The 15,870-nt window shown below is 46.3% G+C and overlaps 1 protein-coding gene across 1 annotated transcript; it reads left to right on the top strand.

Moving 5' to 3' along the window:
* Positions 1–9,622: 9,622 nt before the first annotated feature.
* LOC117884785 (C3a anaphylatoxin chemotactic receptor-like) lies at positions 9,623–10,831 on the top strand. Its single transcript, XM_034785581.1, is given in 2 exon segments — positions 9,623–10,617; positions 10,620–10,831. Coding segments are annotated over 2 exon segments (1,176 nt in total). The 5' UTR covers positions 9,623–9,629; the 3' UTR covers positions 10,808–10,831.
* The last annotated feature ends 5,039 nt before the right edge of the window (positions 10,832–15,870 follow it).

Raw genomic sequence — 15,870 nt, forward strand, 5'->3', positions numbered from 1 at the left:
CCTGACAGTGTATTACAGCTCAGCCATGGTACCAAAACTATCTTGTTATTCTACTGGGTTAAAGTGGGGAATTTTGGCCCATTGCCCCCTTCCTAGACATATCCCAAGTCAGGTCAAAATCAAGCTGCTGCAAGGCCATGATCTCTCCGCGCTGCCCTTGTCTGCTCCTCATAGAGCATCATCCAAACCACTCCTGCCCCAGCATTCTCTGCTACAAAAATCACCCCAACCTCCATACAATGTGACTAACAGCTGCCTCTCATATTACAATCCTCCTCTTCCTCACCCCCGCGCTCAGTCAGGGCTCAGCTAATGCCCCTCAGTCCTTCCCTACAGCCCCCCTGTTATCCTCATCCTGGGCTCTCCACACAGCCCTGCCAGTGCCCCTCAGTCCTGCCCTGCAGCCTCCCTGCTTCTTTACGACTGGCCTCCTCACATATAAGGACAGAAAATGTTCATATTCATTTCCTCTTATCATTTCAGAACAGAAAACAACATCACTGAAAAGAGATTCAAATTCATTTCCTTACAGTTCTGCTGAGGAAAGGGTACAGAGCTTTGTAAAGCTCATTATATTTTTCTTTTCTCTTTTATGTAATTTATTTATGGTGATGAGGAGGGAGCTGTTACGAAACAGCACATTTATATCCACAAAGGGGGAAATGAAGGGGCAGTGTGGTGATATGCGGAGACCCCCTCATTTTTCCCAAGATATGCGCTGAGGCATGTGTTTCACTTCCGCTTGGCTGCAAATCAAGGATCTGGTCTGGCTTGAGTGAAAGTCACTGGAAGGTACTAAAGATATTTTTCATGTGCTGGCCATTGTCATTAGAATTTCATATTCCATCGAGTTACAGACAGACAGACAGAGAAACAGAAATGGCACTTAGTTGAGTGTAAGGTTTTGCACAGACAAACAGAAATACTGTCAAGTTGAATGTAAGGCCCCACTGTGCTTGGCCAATTAATCTGTGTAACTTCTCACTGCATGATATTATTGAGGTAAAAAGTGGAGTAAAAGTAACAAGATTTGACACCTATATGAATCGAAAGCTGTAGTATTTTCAGTGATGCTACCTACGGTAAAAATGGCTGAGGCTAATAGTCCTCATGCTTCAGAGTGAAATCATCAGCTGGTGGTTGGGAAGAAATTTCCTTGCAGTGAGGTGCATTATAGGGTTTTGTGTCTTCTTTTTGAGGCATCTGGCATTGGCCTCTGTTGGACATGGTATTCCAGATTAGATGGACCAGGTTAACAGGAGTTGGGATATAAGATTAGATGGATCCAATATACAGAAGACAGGATACACGACCAGATGGATCAATGTTCTGATCTGCTACACCAGACAAAATAGACCAGTAATGTGATGTGGTCCAGCAGGCTATGGGATGCTGAACTAGATGGAGCAATGATCTATGTTAGCTTGGCAAGAGACAAGAGACAAAATCTATTGCTTTGACCTCATGCGGTGAGTCCCATTTTCTTATGAAAACTTTGATTTCCTATAGGTATATCTATGCTCCCTAATAACTTCTAGGTTTGCTTACTCTTCCATTCCTTCTTGTCGTAAGCACCATACTTGCCCACATGCCACTGTTGCATTATCTCAGCAGCATCAGGCCAGAAGTTTTGCAGCTCATGTTTTCTGATTACAAAAGTGACTCATTCTTGCCCTTCTGCTTGGGTCCAAAACATTTTAAGATAACCGGCTTAAAAAAAAAGTCAGTTCCTAAACTGACCATAGAAGTTGTTCTCTGGTGACTCCTGAGCCAGTGCTTAAGACAAGAGCTATGATCAGAGTGGTTCTTGCTCTCCAGTGAATTGAGGAGTTGGCTGTACCAGGGTATGTACAGAAGATAGACAGCATTCTGATCTATAATTTCTCCGTATTGCTCTTTCTCTCCATCTGTCACTCGTAAAGCATCTCTCTCTCCCTATCTTTGTAGTCGTTTCTTTCTTCCTCCATACCTTGTTAAAGTATCTCTCTGGGGCGGGGTGGGGGGGGGGAAGAGGAGGGATAGCTCATGGGTTGAGCATTGTCCTGCTAAACCCAGGGTTGTGCATTCAGTGTTTGAGGGGGCCATTTAGGGATCTGGGAAAAAATCTGTCAGGGACAGTACTTGGTCCTGTTGTGAAGGCAGGGGCCTGGACTCAATGACCTTTCAAGGTCCCTTACAGTTCTATGAGATAGGTGTATCTCTCTCTCCCTTTTAGGGATCTAGAAAACATTGCTCTTTCCCTCCATCTGTCACTCTTAAAGTGTCTCTCTCTCACTATCTTTGTAGTTATTTGTTACTTCCTTCATGCCTCTCTCTTTTAGGGATCTAGAAAACATTGGGTGGGAGCATGTGACAAGACCCTCTAGATGGATTCATCCAGCTCCCTGTCTTGGAGCAGGATTGATTTCAGTTTGTATAAAGCATCTTCTTTTGACTAGCAACTGTATGCAGTCTGAGAGGCAGCTTGGTGCAGTGGCCAGGGCACTGTTCTGTCTTGGCTCTGTGTGTGTATCAGCAAAGGAGGTTCTCCATAGCAGCACCCCCTCAGGAAGGATAAGGGACCTGCTAGTACAATAAACAGGACAGGGGTGATCTTTAGTTGGAATAATAATGGCCTGTGATTTGGAGTTGAAGGAGCAGGCGTTTAGCCTCAGCCCTCCAAGGGTTGTGTGGTTTATACAGTAACTTTGCCTCATGCCTGCAGAACTGGGATTTATTACACTTGATGAGGAATAGTGAGACCTGGATTCTAGTCCACCTGTGTCAATGACTCCATGAGAGATCCTGGGGATGTCATTTAAAGTGCATTTCTGCTCTGAAAAGCTGCATTGTGAGTCCTACATTGACCGCCTCTCTCAAGGATTTATGTATGTATGTATCAAATGCAATCTGGTAACAAGTAAAACAATGTCCTTTTTTCCTAACTCCCAGCCCAACAAACTTGGGGCTTGTCTTCACATACAGTACTAAAGGGCCCCAGTAGCAGCGCTGCAGCTATGCCACTGCAGTGCTTATTGAGGATGTTCCTATGCCAACGGGAGAGCTTCTCCCCCTGTGTAGTTAATCCATCTCCCCAGGAGGCAGCAGGTGTGTTGGTGGGAGAAGCTCTCCTATCGATGTAGCGCAGTCCAGACAGGGGACTAGGTCAATGTAACTACGTTGCTTAGGCCTGTGGATTTTTCACACCCCGGAGCGGTGCAGTTATACAGATACAGGTCTGTAGCGTAGACCTGGCCTTGTTCTGGGATCTTGGAATGCACACCTCAAATCAATTCAAAATGCTACTCTGCCTCAGTGGTCTCTCTGAGCACGTCACCCTTACACCCACTACCCCTTTGTTTCCCTCATTGGCTCTCCCATCTTCACTGTATCGAATACAAACTACTAGTCTTTACTTTGAAGGCAGCTTAGCCCTCCCTTACCAAGCCTTTATTGGCCATTTTCCTCAAGCACCTTCATGCTTTCAGCTATGCTCCCCCTTAACTTGGGAGCAGCTCCCGCATCACAATCCATACTTCTGCAACCTGATTCTCTTTATGGGTCTGGCATCAGTCTAACTGCCTGGAACTTGTAAATAATTCTGTTAATGCACAGGAAGAACTAGAATCAAGCTCCCTCTCACTGAGCTATCTTGGCTCTGCTAGGGGAACATGAATAAAAAGCAGTCAAAATTATTTTAATCATTCAAGTGAGTAAATCTGGCTCTGAACACATCCAAGGGCTGAGGGAGAGGTGTTGTTTTTACATTGCCGCTTTTCAGAGTAAAACTGTACTTTCATCTCTCCGTGCCTCTTTCTTCATCTGGAGATAATCATAGGGCATGTCTACCCTACGAGAGTAGTTCTATTTTACTTAAATCAAATTTGTGGAACCAATATTAAAAAGTCGAACGTGTGTATCCACACTAAGGACAGTAATTCGACTTTGTGAGTCCACACTAACGGGGCAAGCGTCGACTTTGGAAGCGGTGCACTGTGGGCAGCTATCCCACAGTTCCCGCACTCCGCGCTGCCCATTGGAATTCTGGGTCGAGCCCCCAATGCCTGCTGGGGCAAAAAATGTGTTGAGGGTGGTTTTGGGTAACTGTCATCATTCAACCGTCACTCCCGCCCTCCCTCCCTGAAAGCGCCGGCGGGAAATCACTTCGCGCACTTTTCTGGTGAGTGACAGCACGGACGCCACAGCACTGGGAGCATGGAGCCCACTGCGATCATCGCTGCAGTTATGGCTGTTGTCAACACCTCGCACCTTATCATCCACCTTTTTCAGAGTCAGATGCTGAGAAATCGGACGAGGAGGCTACAGCAGTGCGGTGAGGACATTAAATCTGAGAGGGGCACAGACCTCTCACAAAGCACGGGACCCCGCACCATGAACATCATGGTGGCAATGGGTCATGTTGATGCTGTGGAACGGTGATTCTGGGCCTGGGAAACAAGCACGGACTGGTGGGACTGCATTGTGCTGCAGGTCTGGGATGAATCGCAGTGGCTGTGAAACTTTCGCATGCGGAAGGGAACTTTCCTGGAACTTTGTGAGTTGCTGTCCCCTGCCCTGAAGCACAAGGACACCCGGATGCGAGCAGCCCTGACTGTCCAGAAGCGAGTGGCCATAGCCCTCTGGAAGCTTGCAACGCCAGACAGCTACCGGTCAGTCGCGAACCACTTTGGCATAGGTAAATCTACCGTGGGGGTTGCTGTGATGCAAGTAGCCAACGCAATTGTTGAGCTACTGCTGTCAAAGGTAGTGACCCTGGGAAACGTGCAGGTCATCATAGATGGCTTCACTGCGATGGGATTCCCAAACTGCGGTGGGGCTATAGATGGAACTCACATCCCTATCCTGGGACCGGACCACCAGGCCAGCCAGTACATTAACAGAAAGGACTACTTTTCAATGGTGCTGCAAGCACTGGTGGACCATAGGGGACGTTTTACAAACATCAACGTTGGATGGCCGGGCAAGGTTCATGACGCTCGTGTTTTCAGGAACTCTGGTCTGTTTAGACGGCTGCAGGAAGGTATTTACTTCCTGGACCACAAAATAACTGTTGGGGATGTGGAGATGCCTATAGTGATCCTCGGGGACCCAGCCTACCCGCTAATGCCCTGGCTCATGAAGCCCTATACAAGCGCCCTGGACACTGAAAAAGAACTCTTCAACTACCATCTGAGCAAGTGCAGAATGGTGGTGAAGTGTGCTTTTGGACGTCTCAAAGGGAGATGGAGAAGCTTACTGACTCGCTGTGATCTCAGCGAAACCAGTATCCCCATTGTTATTGCAGCTTGCTGTGTGCTCCACAATCTCTGTGAGAGCAAGGGGGAGACCTTTATGGCGGGATGGAAGGTTGAGGCAAATAGCCTGGCTGCTGATTACGCCCCCCCAGACAGACGTGCGATTAGAAGAGCCCAGCGGGACACGCTGTGCATCCGGGAGGCTTTGAAAGCTAGATTCCACAGTGAGCAGGGTAACCTGTGACTATTAAGTTTGTTTAAAGAGAAGCTGAACTTGCACCCGTTTCTTTACCCACTTAATGTTGACTATCCTCTCCAGTTACATACCCCCTTCACCCCGTTCCCCCCCTTCCAACACACGTTCAAAAATAAAATAAATGGAACTTTGTTCATTAACACTGTTTTCTTTATTACGGATTTCGCGGTAAAATGTTGAAACTGGGACGCAGACTGTGGTGCGGAGCGGGCGTAGTGATGGAAAGAACGCTTCTAAACTTGAGGAATGACAGGATCCTGCTCCTAGAGCAGTCTGCAGTGGTGGACTGGTTGTTTCAACGGACCCTGCCACCCCTCCTTTTCGGGACTCTGTGTGTGGGGGCTATGTGACTTTGTGCCGGGGGAGGACGGTTACAGATCCCCTGCTGCGTGGCTCTGTGATCCAGGCTAAGGACCGCTGCATAAGATCTCTAACCGCCCTCCCCCGCCACAAAGTCACATAGCGCTCCCCCCACACACAGAACATGAAAACCACCTCCCTGACTGACCAGGGTGCCTAGTGACTGTAATGTGTGTGTGACCTTCTGCTGAACCTGCCCCCGTGTCTGTATGCTGGTAAAGGTGACTGTCGTCTCGAATTACCAAACCCCTTCCCCCACTTCAAACACACTCTCCTCTAAAAGAACATGACGGAAACAGTAATTAACAGAAACATATTTTTTATTAGCAACTACACAGTTAGGGGATGAAACTGGGACGGGGGCTTGGGTGAGGCGGGAAGGAAAGGACTTTTCAAATTTTTGGGAATGAGAACCTTCTGGTACTTGAGCGGTCTGCAGGGGTCGAGTGACAGTTTTCACGGACTCTGCCGCCCCTCCTTCTTGGGACTTTGGGTGAGGGGGGTATGGGACTTTATGGCGGGGGACGGTGTTTAGAGATAGACTGCAGCGGGGCTCTGTCCTCCTGCCTCCGGTCCTGCAGAACATCCACAAGGTGCCGGAGCATGTCCGTTTGCTCCCTCATTAGTGCAAGCAGCGTTTGAGTCGCCTGCTGGTCTTCCTGCCGCCACCTCTCCTCCTGTTCGCTGTGTGATCACTGGTATTGCGACATGTTCTCCCTCCACTGGATCTGCTGGACCGCCTCGGCTCGGGAGCAGCCCATAAGTTCTGAGAACATGTCGTCCCGTGTCCTTTTCTTTCTCCACCTAATCTGCGCCAGCCTCTGGGAGGGGGATGCCGGGGTAGGTCGGGAGACATTCGAAGCTGTGGGATGAGAAAAAGGGAGTGAATTCCTCATAAAGATACATTTTTGTGAACAATGATCATAGTCTTTCTCTGTGAACAAGACCATGCACAGCACCTATCACATGCGCACTCAGGACAAGGTCGAATTTTCGGCCTTCGCATTCATTGCCTGGGGTCTTGCAGTGGAGATCAGACAAGCGGAGCAGGACAGCGGAATTCAGGTAGCAGGCTGACATGGTAAGCCGTAGACTTTTGGCTGCTTAAAACTTAATTTATAGCAGTGCCCTCCTTTCACGTTCAAAGCAATGCACCTAGCGTTGGCCAGTTCCTGCTGCCTGCAATCCGGCAAGCATGAACTCTGCCCCTGTCCCACCCCGTCGCGGCTGTCCCCGGGAAAGATCCCTGTATGCTGCCCCTCTTCCGCCTCCACCGCGTGGCTGTAAACCGCCGGTTACAGTTATGTAAAGGAACAGGCAAGCAGTCCTAATACTAACATTCCCCTAATTCAAAGCAGGTGACCATGAGCGACGTCACTCTGCCGAGGGTTCCGGAGACAGAGAAAGAGTGCATGCTGCGTGAAAGCCAGCAAAAACCAGGGCCGTATGCCGCCATGCTCTACGAGGCAATGATCCCAGAGTATTTGATGATAGCCTGGCGCGGAAAAGTTTCCTACCACGGAGGACGCAATAAGGCTGCTCTCCCCAGGAACCTCATGCAAAGGCTTTCCAATTACCTCCAGGAGAGCTTCGTGGAGATGTCCCATGAGGATTTCAGCTCTATCCCCGGACATATAGACCTTCTTTTCCAGTAGCTGCACTGGCAGGGTCTAAAAAGTAGAGCGCATAGGGCAAACTAATCATGATAAACCGGACATTGTTAGATTCTTTTGCAGTAGTTGCACTGCCAAGGACTAAAACGTTAAGCGCCTAGGGCAAACTAATCATGAAAAACCCATTGTTAATATTCCTCTTCTGCTCAAAATAAATGTTTACATGTTTAAAACACTTACCGACTGATCTTTCCCCTGATTCAGGGTCCGGGTTAATGCCTGGGGAGGGTTGGTAGGGGATCTGCGTGAGGGTGATGAAGAGATCCTGGCTGTCTGGGAAATCAGCGTTGTAAGCGCTGTCGACTGCCTCGTCCTCCTCATCTCCTTCCTCATCTTCCCCGTCCGCTAACATCTCCGAGGAAGCGGCCGTCGACAATATCCCATCCTCAGAGTCCACGGTCAGTGGTGGGGTAGGTGGCGGCCACACCTAGAATGCAATGCAGTGCCTCGTAGAAATGGGACTGGGATCCGGAGCATCCGTTTGACTCTTTGGTCTTCTGGTTCGCTTGTCTCAGCTCCTTGATTTTCATGCGGCACTGCGTTGCATCCCGGCTGTATCTTCTCTCCGTCATGGCTTTGGAGATCTTCTCGTAGATCTTCGCATTCTGTTTTTTCGATCGCAGCTCCAAAAGCACGGACTCATCTCCCCACACAGCGATCAGATCCAAGACTTCCCGATCAGTACATGCTGGGGCCCTCTTTCTATTCTGCGATTGCATGGTCACCTCTGCTGGAGAGCTCTGCATCGTTGCCAGTGCTGCTGAGCTTGCCACGATGTCCAAACAGGAAATGAGATTGAAACTGGCCAGACAGGAAAAGGAATTCAAATTTTCCCGGTGCTTTTCCTGTGTTGCTGGTCAGAGCATCCAAGCTCGGACTGCTGTCCAGAGCGTCAACAGAGTAGTGCACTGTGGGATAGCTCCCGGAGCTACTAGCGTCGATTTCCATCCACACCTACCCTAATTCGACATGGCCATGTCGAATTTAGCGCTACTCCCCTCGTTGGGGAGGAGTACAGAAGTTGATTTAAAGAGACCTCTGTGTCGAACTAAATAGCTTCGTTGTGTGGACGGGTGCAGGGTTTATTCAATTTAAGGCTGCTAAATTCGACATAACCTCCTAGTGTAGACCAGGCCATAGAGTCATAGGACTGGAAGGGATCTCGAGAGGTCATCTAGTCCAGTCCCCTACAATCACAGCAGGACTAAGTGCTTTCTAATGACACTTTCTGACTTACATAGAGGTCTTTGAGATAAGAAGTACCAAGTATTGTTATTACTCCATATTCCAATTTCTCTTCTTCTCTCAATAGACCTCTTTATTTACCTTTCCTTTTTCTATTCATCTATTTCTTACTCTTCATCCTGTGTCACTCCTTCCTTGGAATAGTGGGGGTTGGGGAATGCTCAGGATTAAGCTTCATTGGGTAGGAAAGAAGGGGAGAAGGAAGGTTTCACAAGACTTTTGCTGGAAATGTCCCCTTCTGTATGGAATCGCTGACTCCACCGTTCTAGTTGTTACATCATGGAAACAGTTGCAAATCAGAGGCTCATGGAATACAAAAATTGCTTTCAAGGCATAAACCTCACCACCCAAGAGAGAGGAAACCACTTCTATTTTAAAAGAACTAAGACTGAGTTTTTGCAGAAATGAGAGAATTATATATGTTTTATAGAGAGTTAAAAGGAGATGAGGAGGAACAGCTGGAATTAGGGTAACCGAGACTGTAAATAAAGGATAATATCTACTAAGGATAGTACTGGCATTAAAGGCGATTTTGGACATAGAAGAACCTGAGTACACCAACCCTTACACTGTGGCACTATGACCACTTCTAGTGGCTAGACCACATAGAGACGTAGGATTTTGCTACAGCCTGGGCACTAGTACAGCCAGGTCTTCCTGCTCAGGCAGTAGGGGGGACTTGTGCTTTCATATTGATAGCTTCTAGGTTCAATCCCGACTGCTGACAACGCACACAAGGATGTTCTGATACATACAGAAAGTGTAATCTTGGGGTTGGGCACATACAGCTGGCAGTGGGGTGTGTTAATGGGGTTAATAGCAAATGATCTTCTATTTTTTTCCCACCAGTATCTAAAGACTATGTCTCTGCTCCTGAGGAGTAACAGCACATACAAGCCAGATGATGGTGCTACACTACATTATGAGCCAGAAATCATTGGTTCCTTAATTATCTTCATTCTCACCTTTATCCTGGGCCTCCTGGGCAATTGCTTGGTGATCTGGGTGGCTGGCCTGAAAATGAAGCGGACCATGAACACTGTGTTGTTCCTGCACCTTACCATTGCTGACTTCCTGTGCTGCATGTCTCTGCCATTCTCCATCATTCACCTGATCCTCCATGAGTACTGGCCATATGGCCGCTTCCTCTGCAAGGTTATCCCATCAGCCATCATCCTCAACATGTTTGCCAGCATCTTCCTCCTCACTTCCATCAGCATTGACCGGTGCCTGATGGTGATGAAGCCAGTTTGGTGTCAGAACCTCCGTACCATGAAGCTTGCATCAGTGATGTGCGGTTGTATCTGGCTCGTGGCTTTCATTATGTGTTGTCCTGCCTTCCTCTACTGTCAGACCTTCAAAGGCAAAACTGTTTGTAGTTATCAATTTGGAGATGATAGGGATTATGGAGATTATATGGATTATGGGAATGATTCAGCCATGAGTTCTGGCATATCCCCAGATGAATATCCTGGTGGTTTCTCCAGCGCTGATATTCCTGGCAGCCTTGACAATGATATTATCTTACTGGGGAACTTTAATGATTACTTCTCCAACAGCAGTCAGCCAACCACCCCACTGACCATAAGTATTACCAGGATTGTCTTTGGCTTCCTCCTTCCCTTTATCATAATGGCAGCTTGCTACATCCTTATAGTCGTCAAGATGCATGGAGCCCAATTTACCAAACCCTGTGGTAAGACCCTGCGAGTGATCCTGGTTGTGGTGGTAGCATTCTTTATATTTTGAGCTCTGTTCCATGCAGTTGGGGCACTGTCTCTCCTAGCTATGCCGGGCACTGGATTTAGGGAGGCAGTAGCACTGTGGGACCATCTCTCTATAGCACTAGCTATGCCAACAGCTGCATCAACCCTTTGCTCTATGTATTTGTGGGGTGGGACTTCAGGCAGAAGGCACGCCAATCGGTGCAGGGCATCTTGGAGGGCGCCTTCAGCGAGGAAGTTACACGCTCCACTTCCTACTCACAGGACAGGACCAAGATTTCAGCATACAGGGATATCAGCAGCAACACCCTCTAAAATGGGGCTTCCAGACAGCATTGCCAGGGCGGAGGAGGACGCGGGGGGGGGAAACGGACGACACATTTGCACTTTCCATGGCTGTGACTTTTTGCTTTAGGACAGCAGAGCCAGAACAATGAGTTTGACAATAATCTGTATGGGATGCCCTTGGGGACTGAGGCAGTTCAGAACAGGCCAACCTCCCCTTTAATAGCCTCCTGAAGAGAGGGGAGGTGGACATGCCAGATAAGGAATCTTCTGATGAGACACACAAGGGAGGCAGAAAGACCCCTATTTGAGAGAGAGAAATGCACTTGCTAGAAGATGTGTGGTGGGATTATGTATTTACTCCTTGACATTTAGTATAAAATGTTAGTAATGCCCCTCAAGTGAAAATGATTGCAAAAGTATAGGTTGTGTATAAAAGACTTGGTCCCTATTACATTGTAAACACTAAATTAATCTCTATATTAAATTTGGGTTACTAAAAACAAGAGAAATGTGAAAATGAACAAAAACTTTATTATATTAACTAACTTAAGAACAAAGACACCAGAAGATATCACACACCAAGACACCAGAAGATATCTGTATACAGTGAAGAAACCCCCAAGCATCAAGAAAAGAAAAATGAAGTGCTGTATAAATAAGAGACTGGTCAAATACACCTCTATCTACCATATATGGACAATATCCAAAATATCCAAAACATGAGACTTGGTAGCAATGGGGGATTTTAACTACCCAGATATTTGTTAGGAAAGTGACACAGCAAACCACAAAATTCCCGTGAGTCTTGGAATGTATTGGGGCATCTTTTTGTTTCAGAAGGTGGAACAAGTAACAAGTGGGGCAGCTATTTTAGCCTTGATTCTGACTAACAGGGAGGAAACTGTTGCAAATCTGAAGGTAGAAGGCAAACTGGGTGAAAGTGATCATGATACGCGAGATTTAATGATTCAAAGGAAAGGAAGGAGTGAAGCAATGGACTTCCAAAAAGCAGCCTTTAACTAACTCAGAGAACTGGTAGGTAGGGTCGCCTGGGAAGAAAATCTAAGGGAAAAAGGAGTTCAGCAGAGTTGGCAATTTCTTAGAGAGACAATATTAAAGGTACAACTGCAAATAATCCTGATGGAAGGAAATATAGGAAGAATAGTAAAAGGCCAATATAGCTCCATCAGGAGCTCTTTAATGACGTGGAAACCAAAAAAAGAATCCTACAAAGAGTAGAAATGTGGATAAATAGCTAAGGATGAATGCAAAAGAATAGCACAAGCATGTAGGAACCAAATCAAAAAAGCAAAGGCACAAAATTAATTACTCCCAGCAAGGGACATAAAAGGCAATAAGAAAAGGAACTACAAATGTATTAGGAGCAAGGGAAAGGAGAAGGAAAGTGTAAGGCCACTACTTAGTGGAGAAGGAGAGCTAATAACTGAGACATAGAGAAGGCAGAGGTGTTCAATGCCTATTTTACTTCAATCTTCACTAATACGGTTAATTGTAAGACAATGTTTAAGACAATTAATATTAACAACAAGGGGCAAGGAACACAAGACAGAATAGGAAGAACACATTAAAGATTATTTAGGTAAGTTAGCTGTATTCAAGTCAGAAGGGCCTCACAAAATTCAAGTTAGGATATTTAAGGAACTAGTTGAAGCAATCTCTGAACTGCTAGCAATTATCTTTGAGAACTCATGGAGGGCAGGTGAGGTCCCAGAGAGCTGGAGAAGGGCAAACTTAGTACTTATATTTAAAAAGAGGAACAAAAAGGACTCAGGAGAGTATAGACCAGTTAGCCTAATTTCAACATCTGGAAAGATACTGGAACAGATTATTAAACAATAAATTTGTGAGCACCTAGTGAATAATGGAGTGGTAAGTAACAACCAACATGGATTTGCCAAGAACAAATTATGCCAAACCAACCTAGTTTCCTTCTTTGACACTGTTGCTAGCATAGTGAATGGGGAGCGAGGGAGGGATAGCAGTAGACGTGATATATCTTGACTTTAGTATGGTTTTGACACGTGTCATATGACATTCTCATTAGCAAACTAGGGAAATGTGGTCTAGATTAAGTTATTATAAAATGGATGCACAAGTGGTTGAAACACTGTATTCACTCAAGGAATTATCAATGGTTTGCTGTCAAAATGGTGAAGCGGGGGAGAATATCTCATGGGTACCCACTGGGGTCAGTCTTGGGTCTGGTGCTATTCAATATTTTCATTAATGGCTTGGATAATAGAGTGAAGAGTGTGCTTATGAATTTTGCAGATGACATCATGCTGGGAGGGGTTGCAAAGACTTTAGAGGACAGGATTAGAATCTAAAATGAGCATAACAAATTGTAAAATTGGTCTGAATTCAACAAAATGAAATTCAATCAGCCAAATGCAAAGTACTTCATTTAAGAAAGAAAAATCCAATGCACACCTACAAAAATGGCAATAAGTGGCTACAGGGTAGAACTGTAGAAAAGGATCTGGGGTTATACTGGATCACAAACTGAATACAAGCCAACAATGTGAAGGCTAATGTTCTAGTGAGTATTAACATGAGTGTTGTATTTAAGACATAGGAGGTAACTGTCCCATTCTACTCAGCCCTAGTAAGGTCTCACGTGGAGTACTGTGTTCAGTTTTGGGCACCACAGTTTAACTACTAACTGTGGTATGTAACCTACTGCTTAAATCAGCCTCTGTACAAGATGACTGGAGGAAAGCTAATGTGATGCCAATTTTTAAAAAGGGCTTAAGAGGTGATCCCGAACATTACAGGCCGGTAAGCCTAACTTCAGTACCAGGAAAACTGGTTGAAACGATAGTAAAGAACAGAATTATCAAACACAGAGATGAACGTGATATGTTGGGGAAGAGCCCACATGGCATTTGCAAAGAGAAATCATGCCTCACCAATCTACTAGAATTCTTGGAGGCGTCAACAAGCACATGGACAAGGGTGATCCAGTGGCTATAGTTTACTTGGGCTTTTAGAAAGCCTTTGATAAAGTCCCACACCAAAGTCTCTTAAGCAAAGTAAGTAGTCATGGGATAAGAGGGAAGGTCCTCTCATGGATCAGTAACTGGTTAAAAGACAGGAAACAGTGTAGGAATAAATGATCAGTTTTCACAGTGGAGAGAGGTAAATAGTGGGGTCCCCCCAGCATCTCTGGTGGGACCAGTTCTGTTCAACATATTCATAAATGATCTGGAAAAAGGAGTAAACAGTAAGATGGCAAGGTTTGCAGGCAATACAAAAATCATTCAAGATAGTTAATTCCAAAGCTGACTGCAAAGGGATCTCATAAAACTGGGTGACTGGGCAACAAAAGGGCCCAGTATTGAAATTCAGTGTTAATAAATTCAAAGTTATGCACTGTAGTGACAGGCAGATAATTAAAAACACAAACATTTCCCATTAAATTTGGGGTAGTTCTATGCTGCCTTTCTGCTGTGCATTATGCAATGGACAGAATGAACAGGCTAAAAGACTGACTGATCTATATGAACTGAAAAGGTTCAACGGTGCAGCTCTTTCACTAGCTCCTAGGGCTGTCTTCCCTACAGAGGGTCTTGATTTCATAACTGAATTTGGTGCAGGCGGCTCCTCCTCTCTCTCCAGGTTACGCAGGTAGGAGCCGAACCCTAACAATAAAGTTGAAAAATCTTGTGTTTCACCTGACCAGCTGCCACTGAAAAATAACTCAACACCAGCATCAAAAGGGTTAAACCATAAACATTCACTTTTTGTTTTCATTAAGAAAGCATGCACAAAAATAAACTTGTGAGGCTACACCCCCTCTCCTATCTTCTTGACACAAAACATCATGGGCCATACCACTGTGGTAGCAGAGAAAGAACTGACAGGAAGGAAATGCAATGCATGACAGTTCGTTAGCAAGAGTCAGGCTAACCGTAACCCTAATAATGCGAGATTTGTAGAAGCAAGGATTGTGTGAGGCGAGTGGGAAAGAACTGTGTGAGAAGTTGTTGCGACCTTGTGTAGATAATGTGTAGAAAATATTGTATGTAGACGAGAGTCAAAACAAGTGAGAAAAATAAGATATCAAGATGGCCTATGTATAAACAAAATCCAGCTGTTGCTTATTATTGTCTGTAATGAAAGGTATAAAGGTTTGCTGTAATTGTTTACCTGTAGAGAGACCTGTTTATCTCTCTCCCTCTATGCAATTGTTAGAGAAAATAAAGTATCTGACTTGCTGTACCCAAACAAAAACTGAGAACTCTGTTATTCTCCAACACCACAGTGCAATGGTGTGCAAGGGACTCCTCTCACTTGCAGAAAGGCAGGGAGGCATGGGGAGCTGGACCTGCGACCTTTCATCCCATCCCCCCTTCTCTCCCAAGTCCCTCATAAAGGACGGGCTCTCGAGTCTGTTAACACGCTAGGTGATCAAGTCCCAGTTGAAATCGTCGGGGATTTCCTCATTGGCACCTGGAGGAGAGACTGGAGGCCGGGGAACCAGATGGTGAGCTGAGAGGAGGGGTTAAAGGGAGAGAAGGGGAAAGAGATGTTAGAGGAGAAGTCAAGCTCTGTCCTATTTAGTTCTTGGGAACAATGAAAGGGGAAGGACTCAGGCGGTGTGAACTTTCTCACAGCAGTGACCTGCCGGGACACATTTCCCCTCAGGCAGCACATGTTGCCACCCCAAGGCAGTGTCCTATCAGTGTCCAGATTGGTAGCAGGGGGTCAGGTGGTCTAAGGGTAACTGCAACAATGGGAGCTTCCCCATGAGCTGCCCTCAACAGTGTTCAATCAGCATCTAACTATGGCCCAAGAAGTCTGTCAACATGAGCTCCCTCACAGCAGTGCCCAGGGAGCACCCAGCTATGGGAAAGTGGTGTGAATTGGCAACGAGGTCGGGGGGGGGGGGGTGAGAGGAGTCGGGCAACAGAATTTGCTCTCCTCAGTGCTGTGGCAGTGTCCTGCTGGGGGACCTCCTGCAGTCTAGGCTCCCTCAGCCCTACTCCCACTCTCTGACAGCAGAGGGGAAAGGCCCTGCCAGCATGTGCTGCTGGACGGCTGAGACAGCTGGGGTGGGAGTCGTAATA

The sequence above is a fragment of the Trachemys scripta genome, chromosome 1 (genome assembly GCF_013100865.1).
Source record: "Trachemys scripta elegans isolate TJP31775 chromosome 1, CAS_Tse_1.0, whole genome shotgun sequence".
Taxonomy (NCBI): domain Eukaryota; kingdom Metazoa; phylum Chordata; order Testudines; family Emydidae; genus Trachemys; species Trachemys scripta.